This window comes from Populus trichocarpa, chromosome 12 (genome assembly GCF_000002775.5).
Source record: "Populus trichocarpa isolate Nisqually-1 chromosome 12, P.trichocarpa_v4.1, whole genome shotgun sequence".
NCBI classification, from domain to species: domain Eukaryota; kingdom Viridiplantae; phylum Streptophyta; class Magnoliopsida; order Malpighiales; family Salicaceae; genus Populus; species Populus trichocarpa.
Window position 1 is genome coordinate 11,010,013 of NC_037296.2, and position 23,697 is coordinate 11,033,709.

Below are 23,697 nucleotides of genomic sequence, written 5' to 3' on the forward strand. Positions count from 1 at the left end.
CCATTGATACATCAATCTTGTCTCTTTCTTTAGCTGGCTGAACTACCATAATATGTTGGATTGTTGCCATTGATACACCAATCATCCTTCAACGTCTCTCCTATTACTGTAGCATGAATTGTGGGAGTTTACAGCATGCTGGGTTGTGCCAATAGAACCAGCATATAAGAAGTAGCTAGGTCTACTTTATACCTCAACATGAGAAATCCAGTGGCAAAGTTGACAGCATACATCCACACGTTCCTTGATTTTCAACACAACTTGCCGTAGTATCAACACTAGTAATGGTTACAGAGAAACAACTGCTACTAGCGAAAACAAAAAACAAGGTTTTTTTTATACATCGATAGACTAATCAAGCATTCAAATCCACAACACATCAACGATCAACAAAATGTCAAATCAAAGCACAAGAGCCCAATCCAGATGTTTATGTTGTACAAGAAACAATAACTTTGATCTAGCATGTTGGTTAGCACTTGCTGCATGCAGTTCCTTCCCCGAAACACATCAAATTCAGAGGTTCTGTGCTTTTGATGATTGGTGGAGACTACAGTAGTTTGTAACTGGCTTAGAGCTTGGCTAGCACCCCATTTTGAAGTGGCTTCGTTACACCATTGTCTTTAACATCATTGTCTTTGGCATCCAATTCGCATGTGCTGGGAGGAACATCCACAGCAGGAGAGCAGTTGAAAAACCCATGAGGCTGCATTCCACAAACACCAGCAGAATCAGAGAAATATAGAACATGCACAAAGAAGATCATAATGTAATCCAACATGTTCAGTATAGGACCAAGATTTTCACCACTAAAGTGATTGGATATCTAATCTAATGCTAGTCATTACTTGTTCGAATAGCCATCAAATATCTTAAATGATGCTCGTGATCAATCAAGAAAATCCATGAGAATGATCTGATTAGAGTGAACTGAATTCTTAGAAGGGCTGACCAATATTTTGAGCACTTGCACCGCCATTTGCAATAATTCTATACAAATTTAGCAACATTCTGCTTCATTGTGTAGGACAATATTCATGAGCACCAACAGAGAAGTTTCAAAGACATTGAGGAAAGAAATGAGATTGTATGTGCAAAGTAATTACCATAAGCATAAAGCCTAAGCGCTCCACTGGCATGACCGGCCAATCTTCCAACCGAGGAACATGTGTGATCCCAAACACATACCTGTAGTAAACTGAATCAGATATGACACATGGAAGAGTTTCTGTGACGCTTAGCTTGTAAATGTTGCATTAAAAATCTACAAACAATATGAGGTATGACAAATTATGAAGCTGTTGATGTTTTCATGGTTATTATGGAACGAATACTCTATATGTCAAGTTACGAAAACCATTTTAGTGGGTTAGTCCAGCACATTCATCACAAACGAGTGTCTGCCACCTTGGTCTTTTAAAAATAGCATGAAGTCAAAGACTACGTCATCTGACTAATATAAAATGATGAATCCAAAAGAAGATGAACGAAGGAGTGATTCAGAGACAAACTGAGAGAAGATATTTTCAACTAACCAAAGAACTATATCAGTTTCTTCTAAAGGTCGATTCTGCTTAACCCATGTAGCCAGTCCTTCATCAACACGTGGATTTTGATTAGGGAACTCTCCTCCAGGAAACATCTCACCATGTGTATAAGGTGTAACCCAAAGATTGTGATTTAAAAATGCAGCTCGCCTCAAAAACTTAGCCTCTGAACCAGCCAATGGCAAACAATTGGAACCAGGTACTAGCTTGTAGCCTGTTAATTGTCCAGTTCTGTTTACTGTTCTAGTGTTTCTAACCTGAAGAATAAATAGCATGAAATGGTTAACTATGAGATTTTTCTAAAGGCAAGTACGTATCAGCATAAATTATAAAATTTCTACTCTGGGTGACAGACTCACAGTGTCACGTGAACAAAAGCTTTTCTTTTTTCAGTACTAGCACCTAGGCCCCATTAGCCATTTCATATAATTAAAACCAGGAGTCTTGGCTCCCAGTAATATCCCATAGATACAGTAATGCAGTGAAGCAAACAATATGCCAGAATAAATACATCCAACATGAAGCATTTCAAGGGAAGAAGCACTTGTATCAGTCCTTAACAATGACTCATGAAGAGCATCTACAACAGGGGAAAGAATGACTTACAATCCAATGGCGAGCTGTTTGTGGATTGCAAGCACGCATTGCTTCCAATTCTGATCGGAGCAGCGTCTCTTTGGCATAAAATGCATTATTGTGGACATTTTTCTCCCCAGGTTTCTCAACTTCAACATTTACCTCCACAACCTGCACAAATGAAAAAATAAATAAATAGAGCCATCTGTTATATACATATAAAAACAAGGGTATATTGTAATTTTTAAAAAGCAAACCTTTCCAGAAACATACATCGAACTTTTATTAACAATTCAGAACTGAGGAATTATGAAACAAAGACTACGGATGCAGCTTGCAATGAGGTGCATCATCTCATGGTGGCTGAGAAATCTTGATGGTTGACTACAGAAGCGTTGGTATTAATGAGGCATTGTATTCATTTGCAGAAATGTCATGCCTTTTTGAATCTTCTAACTACTTTAAAAAATTCAGAAACTCTCCAAAAGTAACTCCCAATTTTGTTCTCTAATAGAACCCTCCCTCTTTTAACACAAACACACACTCGAACTTGACTAGCAGGCATTGCACGACCTGAGCACTTTAAAACTTGAAATAGGAGCTCATAAATTCAATGTAGAGTACCTGATTGAAAGCTTCACCTGGTCTGCAATCAACAGCCATGTCCATACGAGCAACAAAAAAGTGCTGATGAACTGGTGCATAAAGACCTGGGGCAATGGTAGTACCATATTTTCGAGTCTCCCCAGGTTGTAATGCTCCTAAGCTAAGGATTCCCGTAAGCTTAACTTCAGCTTCGATTTTTCCATCCTGTAACAACAAACTTACATGTCATTTTCATTCTCAAGAGTGAACAGTACAACCAACGACTACACAAAACACAATCTATCACTTCGCTTAAATCAACATTTGGAGAATAGGTGCAGCTACGTAATAGAAAAGAAGAAAAAGTATTCCAGAAAGTTCATACATTATACTGTCATTGGTCCATAAAGTAGTGTAGACGCTGTAAAATTATGCATATTGCGACTGGCACCTTCTCATAGTTCACAAGGGCAACATCTAAATTAGCATAGATGTGTATGGATGGAACACAAATAGTATAGGATATAACTTTCCTGATAGAAGTGCCAGAAAAATCCATATTCATAATTAGCAACAGTGCAAATAAAGGACACCGTCAGCCGCCTAGACCTTCGCACTTCTGCTAAACCTGTCCTCCAATCCTGATGCTTCCATAGAATTCCATGATCCTCTTCATGCAAACATACACAATTTTCAATTGTTTCAATACCTCCAGTGAAGTTTGTAAAGTGTGCATCAAAGTATTTAATAAAGCCCAAACAATCACAGCCCTGCAATGGTAGTTTTTATTATTATCAAATCTACCAAAAAATATATAATTTAATTTGTAGCAGACTAGGTAAAGTAGTTAACAAACCTTTTTTAGGGAATGTGCATTTTTACCAAGGCCATCTTCCCCTGCATCAAATGCATTCTTTCGGTAATGTGGCTCATTTGGATCTCCATAAGGAACTACCATCTCTACAAAGCTTAACCTGTGGGCTATAGGTCGTCTCCCTCTACTACCATCAACATAGGCAACTGAATGTATAACCAAGCCCTCCCTAGGAGTGAATCCAATGCGAAAATTCCACTGTCAACCAGCAAGAATAGAATCAGGTTCTTCATCATAATTTTCTGAACTTGATAACAGATAAATTTAACAAGTCGTCATGTACCTTCTGCCATTCTACATAGTGTCCATTAGCACGAAAGCTTGGACCTTCAGGCTGGATAATTTGTAAAGGTTTCACATCACTTCGATCAACACCACCTCTTGTTTCACCAGGAGTATAGTTCCTCAATGGATCAGCTGGAGGTAAGGGAACAAGTTTACGGTCTTCAAATTCAATGACCCTCATGTTTTGCATATCAACAAGTACATGGATGCCCTCAACTGGACGTGCATAACCATTTTCCATTGGACAGTCACTCTCAGTTCTACAAAATATAAGTGGTTTGGCAAGTCTTCTGCTTGGAGCATCAGCATCACTGTGGTAACCAACACACCTGCGGCATAAATATGTACATGAAATATCAATAACTTCACACCATCCTATTGCAACTTCCCAGCCGCTAATGTGAGGAAAGAAATTAGCATACCAGGCATCAACCATCAGAAGGTCCATGTCTTCAATACCTCTTTTTTTCATTGCCTCTCTAAATGGAGGAAAGTCTTTGACAACAGCTTCACATTCAGCATATTCAACAGCATCCTGAACTTACAGATAGAATATTTAAACAAAGTAACAACATAAATGAGTGAGCAAATACAGCTCATCTATCAAATACTAATAAGTCATTTCAAATATACCAGCTTCTAAAAGTTACAAAATTAATAATGCACTTATCAGCTAAGAAAACAGGTTTCATCTTCAGACCAGGCTAATGGGCCATTAAATATGACGTTTACTAAAACAAAATAGCTTATAACAAACAAAATCAAACAAAGAATAATTTCTTTGATAATAAGTTGATGAAGCCATGAATTAGAGATTTCTGAAATTACTTGCTATCTATGGTTACAAGATATTGGAACATGACAGGTTCCCTCAATTGGAAAAGTGTGTGGTTAAAATTTAGGCACATGGTTGCTACAAGACTCATCATTGACAAGTATAGCATCTAGAATTCTAGTTTCTTAACTTTTTTATGATTACTAACTGGGATAAATCCCAATTAAATAAACAGTAGTTGTAAATATTTACTTTCCTCATTAGTGCAACTCAAAGACCGAATGAACATGAAGAGTGGAAGAAGTAAGAATAAATGCCAGCGAAAAATGACAAACCATTGGAGGCTGAACATCTGGAACAACTTGAGATGAAATCACTTTTCCCCTATGATGTCCACCTCGAGTCGCTGCATGTACTTCAGAGAGCTCCACAATCCATAAGCTTGTCTCATTTGACCGTTTGTTGTAAACAACAAGTCTAGCCCTTCTTGGAGGCAACTTTGTAGGAATTATAGGTCCACCTTTTGATCTGGGAAGCAATGATGGTTGGAAAGGAGGAAAGAAATATGCATCTGCCAGTGCAACAACATGCTTATCCGGTTCAAACAGAACCACCTCAACGAAACGCATGCTATCTCTAAGCTGAAACCGAAAACACAAATTAGCTTACTATTTCAGCAACTATCATATCATTTTACAAGAGAATTTAGGAAAAAGAGAAATAGCATATGTAATAACCTCAGGAGTGGCTCCAGCAGCCCTAACAGTTGCCACTGCAACAGAGATTTCGGCAGCAGACAAAGGATCCAAAGGATGGCTGGTCTGAGCCCTTAACATGACTGGGATAACAGCTGAACATAATACAACAAAGACCATCAACCAGCCAAACAAAATATACACTGCAGCATCATCAGTTGAAAAGCTGCTGCCGGAGAGAACATTGAACCGCAAAACAGAATCCAAGAAAGTCAATGATTTTTTATATCACATCAGAACAAATAGGGCATTATCCTGGTTAATAATCATGAAATAAAGCAAGGGCGTGTCGTGAGTCACCAAGATGGGGCAGTAGAGGGTATTCATTCTGTGCCATGTAAGACAGCTTCATCATTGAGCTACATACCCTCATCGACACATTGACTATAAATTATTCTCTTCTAAATTTTCAATGGGTGACTATTTAATTTTTTCTCCCCATCAAAGTGAGCACATTGTTATCCTCCTTTGGCTGTGAAGTAATATTCATTTGTTTTCCTTCCCATATTTTTAATGCTAGTTAAAAAGCGAAAATATAAAAGGATTAGATAACTTGTGAGGTAATTGTACCGTTTGCACTAATCTTATAATTATTATTCAATAAATCATTTAACAAAATTGATGAATTTTGACATGATTTTTTAATTTTTGATTTAACATATGTCAAAGTACAGTTCTACATTTTAATTATCAGTAAATGACCTTCTTTTAGTCAGTTGCATGGATAGCATTAAAAGATATAAAAATAAATAAAATAAGAGTATAACAAAGATTAATTAATTAGATAATCTCTTTAAACCTAGTGAGTTTAATTTCTTCAATCTTTAATTATCTTTAATATTAAATTTCTAGTGAAGAATTTTCTTGTATCTCTTATACTTTATTTGTTTTCATTTGAATCTTGATGCTATATATATTCTTTGGCTGAACTCACTATTACCAATACTCTGATGATCTCAATCAATTAACAATAATTTTCACTTCACAGAATGTTTTTCAACTCATACAAAGGTAAGGGATAGGGCATCTTCAAATTATTTTTTCAAAACTTGAGTAATCCACATGGAGATATGCATGTGCTAAATTTCATTTAAAGAATAATAATTTTTTTCTTTTGGATATTTTATAGAACAATTTTTGCAGTGAAGATTCATCTTAAAACAAAGGAAAAGAAATTGTTTTTTTTTTTTGTTAATAAGCATTTATAAATTTTGTAATTAAGCTCGAACTTTTTAATGAAATGGAACAAAGATCATTTAACATGTTTGACTATTGTAAAATTATTAAAACAATCTCACACACATGCTTTTCTTTTTTAGGAGTGAAAATCATAGAAAGATGATAAAAAGTGAGCTTACACTCATATTTATTTAGAAGCATACAGTTCGATAGATGTTAATAAATCTAAGTAGAAAAGGTTGATTTTTTTGGTTTTTCCTTTTCTTCTTCTTTTTTCCAATCGAGGATGCTTTTGTTTTGGTGGGAATAAGAGTTTGTTTGCTAAGGTAGACATATTAGAGAAGAATTTTAATGTAAGAATTCAATTAATGATAATATATATAGACATTTATCATGAAATTGAATAAACAAAGGAAGGTAATAAATGTGTTTAGCTTTTGTCTATATTCTTAATTAAAAGGAATTAAAATCCAATTTCAAATAAATGTATAATTAATCCAGTGACCCAGGATGAGATAGAAATGTCTCAATCTGATTACAATCAATTTTATCTCAATAAATCATATTTAATTTGCTCTTGATTATCGAGAAGCATGCGCCATCTTTAACTCTCCAATACCAAGAAAATAAATATATATAAGTTTACAGTATATTCAGCAGATTTTATAAAAACATCACGATGATCCCGGTGATGATCAAAGACAATGGAGGCGAGGCATTCGGATATTGAAACAAAACATATCAAGAGTCGATTTATCAGAGATAAATAATTATAAAGCAAGGAATGATCAAGGAAAGGTAGAGAGAGGAAATACTTTTAGTACCGGAGGCTGTTTTGGAAGGTTCTGGAAGAGAATCGACAACGGGGCGGCGATCAGCGGAGGGAACCGTCCAATCTTGCGGAACCAAAGAGGAGGAGGAGGTGGCGTCACGGCGAATGGGAGGAGGAGCGGGAGTAGTAGAGTCACAACAAGGAGGAGAAGGCGTCGTCTTTTTCGAAGTTGAGGCCATTGCAAAGGATTCACAAGCTCACCAATCCCACAAAGATAAATCTCTTTACAATTTACTGACATACAACACTCCCTTTTCTTCTTCTTCTTCTTTACCACCCTCTGATCTTCAAAGACAGCAAATACAGGAATTCCTCTTATTTATTATAGAAATAAGGGAAGAAAGAAAGGTGTGGTGCTCGTAGAGAGAAATGTGAAGAGAGAGAAGCAAAGAAGAGTGTGATCTGGAGGGCAAGAGGAGTGGGGGAGTGATAGAGAGAGAGAGGTGTGCTGTGTTGCAGTTTTTATACACAGAGGGGAAGGTGGTGGTGTACCACCTGCATAGAGAGAGATGTGAAATTTTGAAGAGGATAATAAGGTATTTTGCTTTGTTTTGTTTTTTTGTAAAATGGAAATTTAGGGGGACTTATCAAGATAAGTAGGTTTTGATAGGGGGGTCTGCTTGTGCTAATGTACATATATTAGGGTCCAACAATAATTTTTCTTTTTTATTAGCTTGATAAGGCCAATGGGGATTTCCTTTATCAATATCCTGTTCGGTATGACACAGTGATTATTTTTTAAAATGTTTTTTATTTAAAAATATATTAAAATAACTATTTTATTTATTTTTAAAATTTTCTTTTGATATCAACAAATCAAAACAATAATCTAAAACCATAAAAAAAAATATTTTAAAGCAAATAAAAAAAACATTTTTAAAACACAAAAAAAAAAAAAGTAACCCTTCTCTCCCACTTGATCCTTTTCTTTTCTTGCAATTTCGAAATTGTTCGCCTGCTTTGCCCTTTCCAAAATGCCAAGCTTACAAAATGCCAAGCTAGTCTTCTTCATGACTAGAAAGCAAGACTATCCGGTGAGTTTGTGTGTTCTTCAGAATAGCCCCAAGACTCCCAAGTGCTAACTTTAATAATAATGATTCCTATTCTGAGTAATGTTAAAATTGATGTGACAAGAAGCAACAATTATCTGTTTTTGGGGATTGAAGTGATAAGTATCTTGTTATTTCTTAATTAATTGGAAATATATTTAAGCGATTTGAGGAAAGACGATGCTAGCTGCTAGTGTTTCTTGGACTCTCCTCTCTCCCCTTTCTATTGTTAGAGATTTTCTTTTCGTGTCCAAGATAGATCACATCATTGTTTGGAAAAAATGGGATTGACCTTACATCTTCAATTGAAGTCAATTCAAGAAAATATTACGTGGTTAATGTGGGGTTAAGATAGTTTAAAGGTTTTGTTTAGGGTTAATTTAGTGATCTTTCAAGGTATAGTTAGAATCGTCTTGTCGAGATCTTTTTAATTATATTAAGTGTGTCAAAAATAAAGCCTCAGTATGTTCTTAATGACCCATTCTTTCTTTTCCAAATGCCTTTTCAACTTGTGTTATTTTCCTAAATTGTGTCATAATGGTAAAAGACTTGTATTTTAATGACATAATATAGCACTCCAAAAACCAAGGTTGTGAAATTCGTTCTAAGCGACCTTTTATTTTTCTTATTGGAATGATAAATTTTAGTTTCGAAGCATTTTGTTGTTCCATTCCAAGGTCATGTATTGTATATATAAATATTAATTCAATATACATAATTTCAATTCAAATCTAAAGATAAATTAACTTCAAATTATACAATACAAACACAATGTCAAGCATCTAAGTATAATTTTAAAATTCAAAACATTCTTAGCTAGCCAAGAGTCAAGACTAAAGAGAACTATAACTTCAAGTAATCCAACACCAAAAAAAAATACCAAAATATTGAGAAAGTAAAATGTTTTAATATAAAATAAATATAAATCAAACATCACCTCCATTATTAACATAGAAATAACGATCTTGGTCTTCTTGTAGTATGTAAGAAAAGTCATCAACTAGACATTACAATAGATGGTCAATATTTCCATTAAGTTAATCATCGCCATCAAAATAAATCTATTAAAGTAAACAAAGGTGTCTTAATAATTTTTTTAATTTAAATATTCTCCATCAAGAAGGATAGGTTCTTCATAAATTCACTAATTCAATAAGTCTATGTTATCAAGGCTGATGAAATCTAAAGTATCTCTTATTTTGCTCAAATTCCTATAAAGTACGAAAAAAAAACATGAATATAAATCATATATATTAGTGATAAATTTAATTTTAAAAAAATAATACTATTGTTAATGAAAATTATAATAATAATTTTTAATATTATTATTAATATAATAATATTAATATTTTACCTTTGTTGAATCCTCGTATTGTAACAAACAAAGACCAAATCATCACCTAGTCTCTTATGCTCTAACCTATTTTGTCTTTTAGAATGGATGAATTCAAATATACTCTGATTTTTCTAATTCCCAGTTGCACTACAGCATCGACTAAGAACTTGAATTGTCATATTACTCCCACCATGCAACTAATAAGAATAAAAGTTAATTAGATTAGATATTATAGATACAGAAACAACATTTATATTTAAAAATATAATAATACATGAAGTTCTGTTAGTTATTTTCCTAATGCACTTTAAAGTCTATTTAGCTACAAATTAATTTTCACTCACTGAAGTTTGTTTGGTGCAGGAATTGGACGGCAGAGCAACTTGAATCTCAGTTGCAGAAGCTAAGCCAAGGCAAACAAAACAGACGAAATAAACTCGGAATATCTCGATTAAAATTTAAATAAAAAATGTGGAATGATTCGAGATCTTAAATAAGATGAAATTTGTTTTATTTTTTTAAATGGTATGAAGCATATCTGCCATTCTAGCTTGAATAAAATAGAATTGACAATCTAAAAGACAAAAATAAAAAACAAAGAACTAACGTTGTTGTCGATGAAAAACTAAAGAAGAAAAAATATTCTGAGAGAGAAAATGAGAGAATTAGTAATCTTCTTCTTTCTTCTTCGGGATGTTTTATGTGCCTTTTTAATTTTTAGAAAAAAACTCGAAACATTTTTAATTATGAGTACATATATACTCTTCTTTTTATATATAATGTAATAAATGGCTCAGTGATAAGAATTTAGGATTAAGGGATTTGCTCTCCTTATGGTCTCAGGTTCGACCCCTGTGATTACTAATATGATGGTCACAGGACGGTTAGTCGAGATACGTGTAAGTTGACCCGAACATCCATGTTAATAATAAAAAAATAATAAAGTAGCATAATTTTTTTAATTTGTTTTATTTTATAATGGGAATCAAGAACAGGTCACATGTCTTGACAGTACTGTACATCAATATCATGGCATATATTTTAAAAACCAGAGAAATAATAAAGAAGGTAAAAAGCTGAAAAACATTCCTCCCCGTGCACATGACTGATGTCGGTGCATGTTGCTCTGTGATGACTAGACAGCATGCCCCGTGATTAAACAAGTCATCGTGTGCCAAATTATATAATAAACTACCTGGGAGGCAGTCAGTAATAAGAATTTAGGATTTATTAGTATTTATCATTCTTTTTTCCGTGTTAAATTGAGTTAAAAAGGAAATAAAATCCCAATATTCTAATTACAATCAACCATGTTAATTATAAAAACTAAACAAGGATTATAATTATTATTTTTTGTTAGATTGAGGTTTACACACATAGAAAAGCATTTTAAAATAAAAAACTGTTATGTACAGCTCATACCTTCATTAACAAGGAAAAAGACAGAGTGGCTAACTCATCAACACGTAGAAAACATTGGGTACTATATACTAAAAAATTCAAATAGCTTCAGCCAATGTTTACGTTTGGAATAAATGATTAATTTCTTAGTTCTTATAAATTTTTTTTTTTTAACAAGATGCCGGAGGTCGGTTCCTCGTACCTGCAAAAGATCATTTTTGATAAATTTAGATACTCTCTAATAATTAAATTAGTAATTTTTTTAGAAAAAAACAATAATATTATAAAAAGATACTCTAGAAATAAATATACAATAATAAATAAAAATTCTAAATATTTCTGGTTGAAGAATTTATGATCTATTTATAGCTCATGAGTCTCTTTGTAAAAAGAAAGGACTAAAGCTAAAATGTCTGGACTCTTTTTTTAAGCTGAGCCCAAAAAAAATTGGGTCATTTTCTTAGCTGAGCTAAAAAAAAATGGTTTTTGAAGGATTTTTTTGGCCCGTTAAATCTAAGTTTATCTTACTACATTATTTCTCTTAAAAAAAAAAAGTAATTAATAAATGTAGATAAATTATAAAGACTAGTTTATAATTAAGTCTAAGATAGAGTGAAAATATCATTATTTAATTGTAATTTCGTTAATTAACTTATATATAATTAACCCAAAGCCCGACTATCAACGTCTTGGTAGTAAAAACTAGAAACGTAAGAAATCATTAGCTCTTTTGTTTTTTTTTCAACACCGAAAGATCAATCATCAACCTCTATGCTACGTTAATGAGTGCTGTTCTAAAAAAACCAGTAAAAAAATAAAAAGAGAAACACTCGCGTTGAAACAACTTCTCTGCTGGTAAAACCTTTTGCGGTAGTACTGTATCCACTTTCAATCAGCAGCATGGAGACATCTTGATCCATACAAATTTATACCAATTACGAAAGATTGGAATCTAAATAAAGATTCAATGGATCATAATCTTGTCGCATGCTTGAAAAGACGCATCAACTCTCAAAAGTATTACACAGACGAAGATGCTCTGATCCACTAGCTATGAACTTAATTATCAAAGCTGAAAAGACATTACCAATGGAGGTTCAGGAGAATGTCAAACATGATTATTAATTCGTTTACTTGGGCAAAATCAAAGCAATATCTCCCAAATGATCTTCCCTTCGTCCTATCAGCCTATCACTGAAGCATATTGGAGGAGGGAGGGTCGTTTTTTGAAGCTTGATGGTGGAAGCCAATGGATATCCACTTTGAATCGATGCTTCTGCTTTTTAATAAAAAGTCGAATCACCTTCCCCACCCACCTCCATTAAGATAAAATATCATTACTTAGTCAATAACTAACTACATATTATTGCACTAGAAGACTGATTTCATCCACCATTAAGAATTAATTAACAAAAGAAAACATGCTAAGTTAGCTAGTCCTCGTTAGTATCAGTAATGGATATATATGCTCTCCAACCTCGAGTCAAAGCATGTCTTCAGCTGTCTCTTCGCTAGCCTAAAGGGAGACAAACTATTTCAAAAGGTCTCCAATGGGAAATCTAGAGAAGGGGATCGACTTGGAGTTTTGATTATGAAGGAGAAGGATATGAATCATTTTTTGGGAATTTAGCAAACCTTCTTCCTTGTCTTGTATCGTTAACAGCTCATTGTTCTCTTATTTTTTTCTTGCATGGAGGAGGAGGGGATGGGGCTGCTGACTAGGAATGAACTCATCATAAGAACAAGAACAAAAAAACAAATAGTAAATTAAACTATAATGATGTTGATCAACACTTCATTTATTAAATTATTGCGTGAACTGTTATATATTTTAGTTCTTATTTGCTCAACAGGAGGATGAACGGGATATGTTCCACCTAGTTATGTCTAAATAGCCTCTTTAAAAATTCTTCCTCAATATTTGTTTTTTAATCAAATACGTGTCGGCATATGTTTTAGGCTTACATCCATGATATATGAACAAGACAAAAAAGGAATGGGATATGTTCCACGTGGGATGGTCTTGGCTGTCCACGTATTGATAACCATTATTTCATTTAAGGAAAGCATAGAGAGCCAGTATCCACAGTAATACCCCTTCTATGAATTAAAAAAGAAACGAGATGCATGCCGGAGTGTGGAGCGAGTTTATAAAATAAATATATTTAATAGTGTTATAATTATGAACCAGTGTTATATAAGTAATAAAAATTAAAGGTATGATGGAGCCAATATTTCATGATAAAAAAAAAAGTTGTGTTGGTGATCAAAACCTAGAAACTGAACAAAATGATTTGTAGCAATCCATTGTGTTTTAGGAAGAAAGATACAGTACTTTCGTCACATGATTTAGCTTTTCTGTTAATAAAAAGCAAAAAAAAATTACAAAGCTAAATTCTCTACCAACTTAATATTAAAAAAAAAAACCAACAAAGATAATTTTGGAAGGAAACAAACCCATAAGGAAAAATATTGTAGCAATTGACAATGTTTTCTGAGGAAAACTATAGTGTTTTCCCCAATAAAATAAAATAAAAAACCATTTAGAGAAATACTGTAGCAATCCATAGTGTTTTGTGAGAAAAAACTACAACGCTTTCTCCATATGATTTAGATTTATTGTAATTATAATTCTTAACCAACTTAATATTAAAAAAAAATGGACAAAGATAATTTTGGAAAAAATAATAAAAAAATCATATAGGAAAACACTGCAATAATTCACAGTGTTTTAAAGAAAAAAAATTATAAAGCTAAATTCTTAATTAGCTCAATATTAAAAAAATCAAATCGACAGAGACAATTTTAGGAAAAAAAATATTAAAAAAAACACAAAAAAAGGGGGAAAATCATGTTGGAAACACTGTAGCAATTCATAGTGTTTTGTGATGAAAGTTACAGTGCTTCCCCACATGATTTAACCTTATTTGTAATGACTTGTAATTGTAATTTCAACAATATTTTGTAAGGAAAGCTACAGTGATTTCTCCACATGATTAAGTTTTATTACAAAGTTAAATTCTAACCAACTCAATATTAAAAAAAATAAAATCGATGAAGATAATTTTGGAAAAAAATATTACAAAAAAAGAAAACACAAAAGAAACTGGAAAAAAACCATGTGAGGAAAAACTGTATCAATCCATAGTGTTTTGTGAGGAAAAACTTTTATTTACTTGTTATTGCAATTCTTAACCAGCTTAATATTTAAAAAATAAAATTGACAAAGATAATTTTAGGGAAAAACATAACAAAACAGGAAAAAATCATATGAGAAAAAACACTGTAGCAATCCACAGTAATTTGCGAGGAAAGTTACAGTGCTTTCCTCACATATTGTAACTGTAATTTTTAACCAGCTCAATATTAAAAAATAAAATAAAAAAAGATAATTTCAGAGAAAATCATAAAAAAAACAAAAACAAAAAAAACCATGCGGAGAAACACTGTAGCAATCAATAATGTTAAGAAAAAAATTACAAAACTAAATTCTCAATCAGCTCAATATAAAAAAAAATCGACAAATATAATTTTAAAAAATTAAAAAAAAATAGAAAAACTATGTGAGAGTAGTTGCATCATGAAAATCATCTATGCAAATATGTATCTAAGATCCACAATGAAATCAAAGTTTATTGCTCATGTTAAAGTGGAGAAGAAGTCAAGTGACTTTGAATTTTCTTATAGGATATTCCATGCTAGCCAAAACCAGTGCCAACAATTTGTGTCCATTACAACATTCAGTCTATAATTGAAAAGGGCACAAAGTAATATGTATAATGGTAAGTATAGATCTATACATCATGAACATAATATCATTAATTAAACATTTGTACTCAAATAAAATTATTTTCATTGACTATGTAAAGTCAAAGGAAAATATTGTAAATTCATCAACCAAAGGTTTATTAAGAGAGCTTGTGTATAATTCATTAAGAGGAATGGGCTTAGAGCCTTTAAAAATAAAATAGTGTAATAATGATAACCATACCTAGTTGATTGGAGATTCTAAGATTTAGATTTAAATTGAAAACTAAACCATATAACATTCTGAGTAACACTAAAAAATTATTATTTATTGCTTATTTGTATGATGAAATAAATGCTAGATGCAACGTGACAAAGGATGAATTGTGCTTTTAATGATTTTTATATCTTGATATATCAAGTGGAGTATAACATAATACTTTTAATAAAAAGATCATATATATGAGTAAGAAATGTGATTGTTCCTTTAAGAATTTTAAAAAGGTTGAACCCTCTAAAGTATTTATGAAACTTGAAGTTTTTCAGGGCTAAAATAAACACAACCGTGAGAACAAAAAAAAAATATAGGTAGAGAACCATGTGAATATTATTATCTTGGTTTACATAAAAAATTAAATAGTTCAAGACATCACATTCACTATTTAGCAAGTAAATCCGATAATATTTTACTAAGAAAGGTTTAAAGCCAAAAGTTACCTATCATAATGTAGTGATCAACCAAATCAATATTTCTATACGAATCTTCGAGTCATTTTTAAATTAGCCAGACAATTTCTATTCATGTAAGGGATTGTTGAATATTTTATTAAAAATATGGTTAATGTGCTCATTTGAGACCAAATTAAAAAAGTGGTCCACTCACTTTTAGAGTTAAAACTTTGTTGAAATCTAATCTCTAATATAAACTTTTTACTATGAAACATTAATATGATTTAAAAAAATTATAGGTGAATAACAAATTGATCTCGAAGAATCTTCAGTTGACATGTTTTGGTAAAACCTAAAACCCTTTTAAAAAATCTTATTTCATATAGGAAAGAAATAAAACTTTATTGGTGTTTATATAGTGGAAAGTTGAAAAGTTAAAATTGAATCCAAAAGATACCTAAGCTTTCAAAGGGAAGAGGTTTTAAGTAAAGTGGTTTTGGGCTAAAACTCACACAAACACGACCCGACACAACCAAACTCGTACTCGAGCTTCGAGTAGGGCTTGGGCCTAGGCATAAGTTTATTAAAAAATAATTTTCTAAGTTACAAAAGATTATTTTTTGTTAATTTAAAATTAGGCTCGAGTATTGTTCATGAAGAATTATTTCTTCTAGCTTGACCTATTGTTTTGTATAGCCCTTGAATGTACAATTAGTTTTTCTAGAACTGTTTTTACAAAACCTAAACAACGTTTTAGCTCAAAAGACATTCAAATTAAATAAAAAATGTTCGTGTTTAATTTTGGCTCATGAAAGTTAATCAAGGAGAAGAATGTTTGGTGTTGGTTTTTCTGCATTTTTTGGAAAGATTTTCTACAAGAATTTTAACTTTTTTTTTACCTGATTTTCCAGCATTTTCTTTTCTAGTTTTTAAGCTATATTTCTTTTTAATGTTCCTCCCAATCTAGAGTTTAGGATTAGTCATTATAGAGATATCTCGAGTATTGGTTATTTGAACATTGTTTAAGAGTGCACTTAAACATGATATATAGTGCTGTTGAAATCTTAAAAAATTTATTGAAAAAAGTTTTTTTTACACCTAGTGAGAAGTAATAAATCTTTAAAGACAAATGATTATTCCTTAATAACAACAAGAATTTTACAAGAGTTTCAACAAATATCTTTGATTAGGTTTGTTTAAGTATAAATTCTATATATATTTAGTATACATGCTAAGATTGTATTCGTAAATCTCATCCAAGTCTATATATTTGTTTAGATTACAAAGTTCTTATATGTTTACATAATTATAAACTAATGCTCTCTTGTTTAATAATCTATTTGTCTAGTAATTTTGGACGGCAGAAAATTAGTCACATTGGCCCCTTCACATCAATTTTAGCCACTTAAGACCCTGTACTCTTAATTATTGATCATGCGCGGTCCCTCCATCCTAATGATGTTCATTTCAAGAAATTAACGATTTGAATCATGCCATGTGGATGGGTTAAATTAATTTAGAAAAAAAATGAAAATCAAATCTGAATAAAAGAATAGAAAAAGAACCAAAGTTAAAAACCTAAACTTCCAAAGACAAAAAAAAAAAAAAAAAAAAAAAAACCCTATTAAACGTACAAAAAAATAAATAAATTGATTACTCTATTTTTCTTATTTAAAAAAACTTGAAGAATCATAAATCCATTTTACCCATTTAAGAAATCTGTGTTGCCAAAAATTGGAAACTGTTAAAAGAGCAAACCTGTACCAAGCTACAAGCCAAAGCAAGAACCATGGTGGGTATGGGTTTGATCTGACTCATTTTTCCGCCAATGAATGATTCCCATGCCTTGTTTTTTAGACGCAACATGAAGCTAGCATCCAATAGCGGGCCGAGCAAGTTGTTCATGAAATGCCAATATTTATGTAACATGACTCTAGCTTAGATGAATTACTAGATAGTTTGCCACACGCTATGATATGTTCGGGTTGAATTTTTTCTAATATAAAAATAATATTAAGGCGATATTAATATTTTTTTGAAAAATTAAAAAAACTTGAGATTCATGACATTAGTTAATTGAGTTCAATAAACTCGGTTAATTTAATAATATGATTTAAAAAACTTTAATATTAAATAAAGTAAGCAATAAAAAACTCACAATAATGAATTATAAAAAATAAGTTGTCAATATCATATTCTATATGAGAAGAAAAAAAATTTACCTAAACAATTCTAACTTCATCGTGAAAGGTTCCACGATGACACCAAAAGAAACCACACATTGTCAAAGCAACGGCCTAAAAAACAAAATATCATAAAGTAATCATCTCATGCTTATATTTAATTAATTAACTTAATTTAATTAGAAAACAAATAAATTTACACAGAGAACAATAAATAAAAAGACCTCAGATGACCTGAGTCATTTTTAAAACTAGTGAAAAATCTTATAGAAAGAAAATAAAAAAATAATGGAGCTTGATCTCCGATTAAATAAATACTAAAATATGAAAATAAAAAAATATGAGCTTAAAAAAAAAAGGAAAACAACAAACTCAGGTGAATCTTTTAAATCTGGGTTAATCTCCCAAACTTGCAACCCATAAAATCCTAGACTTAGGCACAATCAAGAAGTTTAATTCTTAATTAATTTAAATTTGAATAATGAAATAAAAAAACATCAACTTAAAAAATTTGTCTAGGTAAAAAAAATAGCAATTAAAAGAATAAGAATCAAATCTGATAGAAAAAAATTGAATGATGATGAAACCGTATAAAAAATTAACTTAAAAAATTATTTCAAATAAAATTAATATCAATCAAAAAAATAAAAAAATAAATCATGAGCATCTAATATTTATATTGTGATTTATCGAAGGAAAACAAAATCCCCATGGAAAATGTTTAGATGCACAAATTTAGGGGTGATTATTTTTTATTCGATTCGGTTTTTATCAAAAAAAAAAAAATCAAACCGATTTTTTTATTAAAAAAACCAAAACCGGTTCAAACCGATAGGTTTCGGTTCGGTTTTTTAGGACAAAAACCGGTTCAAACCGATAGGTTTCGGTTCGGTTTTTTAGGACAAAAACCGGTTCAAACCGGTTTGGCTCTGTTTTTTCAGTTTGGCTCGGTTTTGGCTTGGTTTTTTCCTGTTTGGCTCTGTTTTTTCGCTTTGGCTCGGTTTTTTGCCAGTTTGGCTCGGTTTTTTTTTTCAGTTTTTTTCGGTTTGGGTTCGATTCTATTTTTTTGGTTTTAGGCTTATAAAACCGAAACCGAACCGAACCAGCTGGTTTTTTCAAAATTTTAATTGGTTTTTTTTCACGGTTCGGTTTTTTTGGTTATTTTTTTTCCGGTTTTCTTGGTTTTTCAGTTTTTTTGCTCACCCCTACACAAATTGATGTATAAATGCTTGTTATATTGTAGAAATACATGACATGGTAATTTGGTGAGATTTGTTTTTCACTGAGATGGATACTTTTTTATATAAAAATAATACATTAGACCCATCAGAAATGATTATATATTGTTTTTTTTGTATGAGAATGTTTTTTATTTTATTTTATTTTTATTTTCTCTTCTTTTGTCCGTATTATCTTTCTTTTATGGATGTGTCGTGGACTAACTATTGCTACATTACCACATTAGTTGCTGCTCTCCTAAATTTTCACTCAAAAGGGTCACTTTCGGCACCTTCTCCTCCATCAGTCATCCTTGCTGGTCTCATGTCATGTCACTCTAAAAAAACCCCATCATAAGCAGGTGAAAAGACCACGATCCTTTTCCTTTCCATGTGATGTGGTGAGTGTACACGTTATGCACTCGATACGACATCATTTTGTGCCCTCGTACAATAATTTTTATTTAACAACCATTGATCATCATTGAAAAAATTATTGAAAAAGATTACTCAGTCCACGTGTTATGATTTCATTAGTAAACTGTTAAGGAAGGCTTGGAAACGCGGTAATGATTGTTTTTTAAAGTGATTTTTGCTCGGAAATATATTAAAATAATATTTTTTTTATTTTTTAAAAATTATTTTTAATATCAACACGTTAAAACTCTTTTAAAACATAAAAACAAACATGCTCTCAGCACAAATGATTTTTAAAAACCTTTTTATTAAAATAACGTAAAAAATTAAATCTTACCAACCTTGTTATTAAGTAAAAACCTTGTTTTGCAAGAATAGAACACAACATTATGTTAGTATGTTAGTAGAAAGACACAAGAAAATATTCTTTACAAACTATTTCTGAAGCTCCATTTTATTGCTTAGGCATACCATTATGTTAATAATTTATTAGCTAAAAGCAAATTACTAGTTGCATGCACACTGCAAATGTCAACTAATTAAGAAGGTCAAATAATGAACTTGCATGCTTTACATGTTGTACTTGAAGGCATGGATTCCTTTATATTATTGTTTTTTTATTGTATTTTTCACTTTAAAATATATTATAATAATAAAAAAAATAAAATAAAAATTAAATTTTTTAAATAACACGGCCATGCACCCTGTAAAAACAAACAGACCGCGGATTCAATCTAGTGGGATCATGGAAAATCTAGTCAGTCCTGATGGAGACACAAATATACATTGGCACCCAGGACTACGACCTTGCAACAAGAATGGTCCCTACTTGTTTAAAAGAAGCTGTGCTCTCTCCCTGCAATCCTTCCTGCTGGAAGTGCTAGCTGCTGTACTGCATTGTTTCTTCATGACACCGTTCCAAAGGTGAAGCTTTCAAACTTTACATCAATAATTGCGTGTATCCTGTCAAAATTGCTCCTATTTCCATCATCTTTTTCGCAGGGAAAGTTACAGCTGCAATAGGGCTTCTGATAAGCAAAAAGTTGATTCATGAAAAGTCACGCAGATCAATTTCTTTCTTTTCCTCTTAATCTTATGACTTATATCTCACCTACTTCTTTTGTAGCTTTGTCCTTTTAGATTTCTGGTCATCGTCGTCCTCCTTGTCTCCCTCTGTCATTGTCTTTTCCTTCTTTCTTTCTTTTCTTTCCTTTTCTGCTTTTTGCCTTTTCCGTGGTTGCATGGTCATCTAAATAAATGGCTCGAGAAAGATGTATCGTAACAATAATAAAGCGATTTCTTCTCTTAATTTATAAATTTATTCCATCAAACCTTAGTTTATGTACTTATGACTCAAGATGTGTATCATCACAGATCCAAATATAAGATGTCTGGAAAGCCGACCGATGAAAATAAATATAATTTATATTCAATCTCTAGATCATGTTAAAATTTAGTTAGCGAGTTCTGCGAACCATAGTTTTTAAACATGATCTGAGTGGTTGACCGGGTACAATGATCGGGTCATGAGTGAACTGGGTTGACCTGGATAAACAAAAAACAAGAATTTATTGCAACACTTTAAACAAACAACATAATTCAATATCAAAAACACAAATCAAATACAATTTCTAAAGTATTTAAAACAAAACATCAAAAAATATAAATTCTAAATCAACAACACATTCATTTTTGTTGAATGAACGCATTAAGTTTTTCAGTTTTCATAGGAGCAAAATTTGAATCACATCTCGATGGAATTGAGCCAATTTAGTCAATGTCTAATAAAACATCATCAAGCTCGTTTGTAACTTCATCATCATAATCATCTTCAATCTCTTTAGTATTCATGAAATCTACATTTAAAACTTAATTAACAAATAAATATTACATGTTAAACAATACTTTGTTTTAAATAATATTTTTCACTAAAGGATCAATCATTAATTACCATCATCTAAGGTATCTTAAATGGTCATTGTTGATAGAGTATGGTGAAAACTCTCTACCTTTTCAGTTGTCAAAATCGACGGGTCATCTTCTATTACCCAATTTTCAATGTCACAAATTGTCTTAAAATTAATTGGATCATAATTTTATTCTTTCCAATAATTTTTACATATTCAAACTGAAGGTGAAGGTAAACATAATATAAGTATTAGTAATGCAACTAAATAAAATAAATAATATTTAAAAAACCAAAGAAAATAAAATACTTTTTTTTTCAATCTCAAATTACGGTGGACTTAAACAAGATCATTAAACCTTTGGTGATACAACCTATTTTTCTTCTTGGAGTGGATATGTTCAAAACTATTCCAATTCCTCTCACATCCCGAAGAACTACAAGTTTGACTTAACACTTGTATAGCCAAATGTTGTAGATTTGTTTTTATAATCGTTCAATTAAATAAAAAATAGATTTCAAAAAGTAAGGTTATTAAACATGGCAAGAGCGGATTAATCGATTTGACCCAAGTCTATACAAAATATTGTTGTTCCTAGATTTTGTTTTGTAAAAAAAAAAAAACATTAAATCGACGTCATTTTTAAAATTTTCTAAACAAGAAAAATTGAGTTTTGACTGAGTTTACTAAGTTGCGAGTGCACCTGCTAGGACATTTAGGTCACACTAGGTCAACTCCCACCCAATTAACTTTAAAACGTGGCCTGATTCAGAAGCTAGATCAAAAGATCACTACATGAACCTAACGGACTTGGTTGAGATTAATAACATTGTCAGAGAGTAAACAACAACGTCTTAAAGACCTAGGTTGATCCAAAACATCTTCGTTTTAATATTTTTTAAAAGTAAAATGATAGCATCTTTTTTTTTAGTCTAACCAGGTTTTAACTGGGTTAAATGAATCGGTTTTAGATTTACTAAATCAATCAAATCACATCATATCATTTTTTACTAGATTTTATTTGAAAATATGAGTTAAGCATGGAGTTGGGTTGACTCACCAAGCTATGTTGGGTTTGATGATATTACCAAAAAGCTCATAACAACATGCAAATAGTGTATTCTTATGATTTTAATACATTCACATCAAAATTATGGTAATATTATTTTTATTTTTTTAGCTAAAAGCTGCTTCTATTATTGTGATAAGATGTTTTCTAAAACAACAAATATTATGGCAAAAAAAAAAAAAATTTGATTTAGAAATCGAGGACGTTAATATATAAAAGTCCTTAATGTTTATCCATACCATTGTTTTGTTTATTTTTTTGGTTTTGGTGGGAAGGGGTTACACAGCACAAGCACTCATCAAGTCTTGAGTTCAAAGTGCATCGGCATGGAAACACAATAGGCCAAAACACCACTACAGGATTTGCAGTCTCTTGCTAATACAGTGCTTGACAACTCTGATGTATTAAAAAAAAATAAAAAAGAAAGAAAGTAGCAAGTGGCCATATTCTATGCAATGCGACGATTAAGACAGGTCGTCATCAGAGCCCCTCCAGATCTGGGATCAAAGGTGACATTTTCTTTTTTTATATAAAGAAAATGGATCGATTGAAATCGACTCTAAAGTCTAAAGGGACGTTTTAGGCTACTTAATATCTAAGAAAATTGACATTCGAACGTTGCTTAGTGACGACTAAAAGGTTGAGAGTGCTTCAAGATTTCAAAGTTTGAGGCTCTGGACATCATTGTTCAAATCTTGGATCTTCCCGATTTTGAAATATCAGCTGACCCCTAAAAGATAAAATCCTCTTGCAAGAAAATATATGTCTTCAAGTTGAAACAATGGGCAGCATGCCCCTGGATTTGAAGAACTTCAGTGTAAAACAAAAACAAAACACAACAAAAAAAAAGAATTTTGCTGTTGTTGTTGGGTTTTGCTTCCTTGAGTAGACCAAGATATTGATAGAGAATAATATAAATTATATTTTGTAATCTTACTTAACCGTTTAAGCTTTTGGGTTGAATTGATTTTTTAACATGATATTATAGCCTTGATGATCAAGTGGTTACGAGTTCAAATCTCATTTATCCCTATTTATTTGATAAAAATAAAGTACAAGGTAATGTGAGTTTGTACAAGTTTCAAGCTCAAATGACTTTCACCAGAGAGGGAGTATTAGAGAATAATATAAATCATATCTTAAAATCTCATATAACAGCTTAAGCTTTTGGGTTGAGATGAGTCTTTGATAGCCATGAGAAGGGTTTTGCTAGAACGAAAGATTCTATCTTGGAACACATTTGAAATCGTGTATTTTTTTAAAGTTTGTATATTTTTTGTTTAAAATTAATTTT

General features: G+C 31.5%; 1 protein-coding gene across 2 annotated transcripts; it reads right to left on the reverse strand.

Moving 5' to 3' along the window:
- Nucleotides 1-244: 244 nt before the first annotated feature.
- On the reverse strand, nucleotides 245-7,879 carry LOC7458050 (diamine oxidase [copper-containing] 1, peroxisomal). 2 transcript variants are annotated; one of them, XM_052446007.1, is made up of 12 exons: nucleotides 7,401-7,879; nucleotides 5,380-5,492; nucleotides 4,978-5,283; nucleotides 4,290-4,402; nucleotides 3,866-4,196; nucleotides 3,565-3,780; nucleotides 3,240-3,478; nucleotides 2,748-2,931; nucleotides 2,154-2,294; nucleotides 1,536-1,804; nucleotides 1,107-1,188; nucleotides 245-706 (listed from the first exon to the last, which is right to left on the reverse strand). In XM_052446007.1, exons 1-12 carry the CDS (start codon nucleotides 7,585-7,587, stop codon nucleotides 572-574), a joined length of 2,316 nt encoding a protein of 771 aa, XP_052301967.1. In that variant the 5' UTR covers nucleotides 7,588-7,879; the 3' UTR covers nucleotides 245-571. The 2 variants fall into 2 exon arrangements, with proteins under 2 accessions (XP_052301967.1, XP_052301966.1); XM_052446006.1 differs by having other exon boundaries at nucleotides 7,392-7,877.
- Nucleotides 7,880-23,697: the final 15,818 nt, after the last annotated feature.

Coding starts and splice junctions, on each gene's coding strand:
- LOC7458050 (XM_052446006.1), bottom strand. CDS start 7,587: ATGGCCTCAACTTCGAAAAAGACGACGCCTTCTCCTCCTTGTTGTGAC. Junction 5,493..7,391: donor AACAGCCTCCGGTACTAAAA/GTATTTCCTCTC, acceptor TATTATGTTCAG/CTGTTATCCCAGTCATGTTA. Junction 707..1,106: donor GCTTAGGCTTTATGCTTATG/GTAATTACTTTG, acceptor TGTGGAATGCAG/CCTCATGGGTTTTTCAACTG.